This window comes from Convolutriloba macropyga, unplaced genomic scaffold (assembly GCF_964194025.1).
Source record: "Convolutriloba macropyga unplaced genomic scaffold, txConMacr16.3 SCAFFOLD_2688, whole genome shotgun sequence".
Classification (NCBI taxonomy): Eukaryota; Metazoa; Xenacoelomorpha; order Acoela; family Convolutidae; genus Convolutriloba; species Convolutriloba macropyga.
Window position 1 is genome coordinate 29,782 of NW_027453407.1, and position 2,968 is coordinate 32,749.

The 2,968-nt window shown below is 32.3% G+C and overlaps 1 protein-coding gene across 1 annotated transcript; it reads left to right on the forward strand.

The window, feature by feature from the left end:
* Positions 1-203: 203 nt before the first annotated feature.
* On the forward strand, positions 204-2,683 carry LOC142358264 (uncharacterized; the record flags this gene model as incomplete). Its single annotated transcript, XM_075409699.1, has 2 exons — positions 204-483; positions 2,489-2,683. Coding segments are annotated over exons 1-2 (475 nt in total), but the record flags the coding sequence as incomplete, so codon positions are not given.
* Positions 2,684-2,968: the final 285 nt, after the last annotated feature.

A 2,968-nucleotide genomic window follows, 5' to 3' on the forward strand; every position in this document is an offset into this window, starting at 1 on the left:
GATTTAAATGATTTGAAGACACTTTCTTAAGCTATAAATTCTCATTTCTTCTCATAAAGCGACAGCGAACGTCACAATTTCTTTAGTTTAGAACGTACTGAGGTCGAATGAAGTGTTAATTTTTGATGTCAATAGCACTCATTGCTGTATTCCTATAAAAGATTTTTACACTTGAACAAGAAACTTTTCCTTTTTCCTGAAGAATGATGATCAAACTAGGACCTGGATATTTCCACGACTTATCCCTCTCCCTTTTCAAGTACGTGGACAAATCAGGAAAGACAGATTGCATCGCAGAAGGAACAAAAGGAATTCTAAAGTACAGTAGTGACTATTCCTACTTTTTATGCGTGGATGAGTGTATGTTAAGTAAGGAAAACAGTTCTTGTGGATGTAATACCATGCGGTACACCCTAAGTCCGACTAAGACGTGTGGACAGCTGGAGATGCTAGTGTGCCCATATGATAATGCACAGGCACTGAGTAAGTGATTTCAGTAAACTTAAGATCACCAAAACCAAGTTTTCATTTTGTATTTTGAAACATTCCATAAAAAAATTACGACAGGGTTTGAAAAATTTTGATTACTTTGATGGTTTCGAGAAATGTTTGAAAATTTCTAAATATCAAAAAGAAAAGTTGCTTGTAGAGAATATTGCTGTCTGTTGCTACTATATGGATGTCTGATGTCTGTTTTTCATCTCGAAAAGTAGACATAACCCACGTCAAATATCCATTGAACCTCTAGAAAAAAAGCAAATCTAACAAGCTCAGTGTTTAATTCTAACAAACTAGCTCAGTTCAGACTTTACAAAGAGCAACACATTGAAAAACATTTGGGACGATATATGACAACAAAACGGATACTTGCACAAGAGTTGGTCTCCTCGGTCAGGAAGTTATTGTAGTCAGTCAGGAAATTACTATAGTCAGTCATGATAGAAAAAAGAAGCACCTCTGTTTTTTATTTATAATTTTTGCTCTTCCCGAGTTCTACATCAGGTTGGTTTGCAGTTCCAACATTCAAAAGTCATCATTTCAGTAAGAACTTCCCGTGTAAGTTGTCTTTTTATGTTTTTTTTTAAAATTTAAAAAAATGTCTTTAAACCTAATTCTTCTTGCTACAAAATTGGAAAATGTTTTCTGATTGTTACTTTTTTCATGAAATAACCAACAAGATCGAATCTAAAAGTATTTTCTGCAGAGCAAAAGTTCAAACGGATCTATGTATTCTAAATGTTCTATGTCATGTTCTGGTTTTGAGTTAAGTTGTGTCCATACTGAGTGACAAGTCAAAAATCAAGTGTGATGATTTTAAAAAAAAACAGATTTAGATCAACTAGTTTAGTTTTATCGTACCGAACATACAATCTTTCGTCTTCTACTGAACAATTTTTTTTTTCAAAAATGTCTATCAGATAAGAACACTATTAAAAACTTGACAATAACTGAAATTGTGTACAAAAAAGATCAAAAATTGTTTTTTTTGCTTAACAGATTATTAAAAAATATCAAAGAGAACAAACAATTCTTGCATAAGTTGAATAAAGATTTTCTGCTCTGATTGAATATCAGCCAATATTTCTCCCTCCTTTACAAATTGCGGAAATCAGAACTCATTTCAAACTATGGGTTTCCCTGGTCACTATTAACCAACTTGTTTAACTTTTTACTTAAAATATTTTTAATGTCGATATACTGTACTCTTAGGCCAATATTTTTTTAAAATGTTCTTTTTTTAAAAAAATATGACTAGTTTTATTAAATTGAAACCATATATGTCTTGATTTTTGTTCTCCAGAACTGTTTTATTTTATCTAGTGAGTTATTTTTACCTATAATTGTCACCTATCGTTTGTCTCCTGATTATAAAAAAAACCATAAGTCGTTTTTTATGCAAAAATTCTGATTTTCAATGACGTGAAAGTTTTTTTTAAACTTTTTTGAGAGGAACGATTGATGACTTGTAAAATAATTTGTTGAGTGCTTCAAAGCAACCTGTATGTTGTACAAAACTTGGTTTGGTCCATTTCATATTTTCAGATTTTTATATAAGACCTACAATGATGCCGTGAATGATATGCGCTCAAGTCCAGAAATTGGTTCGTTAATATCCAGGCTTTCTTGTTCTCTTCTTTCTGTGCATATTAATTGGATTTGGGATTAAGTTGAAATTTTTATATCATCCTGCCATAACTCCTAAGAAATCATGCGAGTCAAATAGTACTAATAGGACTTTTAAGAATCATCTATGACCTAGAATAGCCACCAAGAAATTTCTTTGAGCAACCGGTGTGATTGCGATTTCAAGTGCTATTTAAATATTTGAGTCTTTCCCATTATAGCCCCATTGTGGTATTTTTACCACGATTGGGGGCTCTAGGTTATCTGATCACTAAGCTGGGAGGGGGGGCTAATGGGAAAGACCCAAATATTTCTCAAAATTTCAACAACCGAGTGCACTGTGAGCATTTATCTCGGTATTCAGGTGAGTGCTACCTCGAATGCAAACCACAATGTGACTTCACATCATATGAGATTAAAAGACAGTCAACCAAATTTCCTGGGAAAAGTGTGGTCTCTGTTGGTAATAATGATGTCAAATTTAACGTTTCAAAATGGAGAGAAAATGCTGTTGACATTCAAATCAGATTTGGATCAACAGTTGCTACTGAGATACAAGGCAGAGCTCATATTTTCAATATGACAATTAACCAAGTAAAAAAGAAAAAGGCTTTAAATTAGTTAAGCCGGGGGACCTTACCCATTTTTATGGACTTTTCATCGCATTAATATCTATTCCACCAAAAATTGTTCCAATATATACAGCATTTTATATTTTGCACAGAAAATAAAGAATATTTATATGATGTTTTCTATACAAGAAGTTAAAAAATTATAAATACGATTACAATAACAATTTTTTAGTTCCAGCAGCATCTTAAAAATTACGTGCGCAATTAGTTTC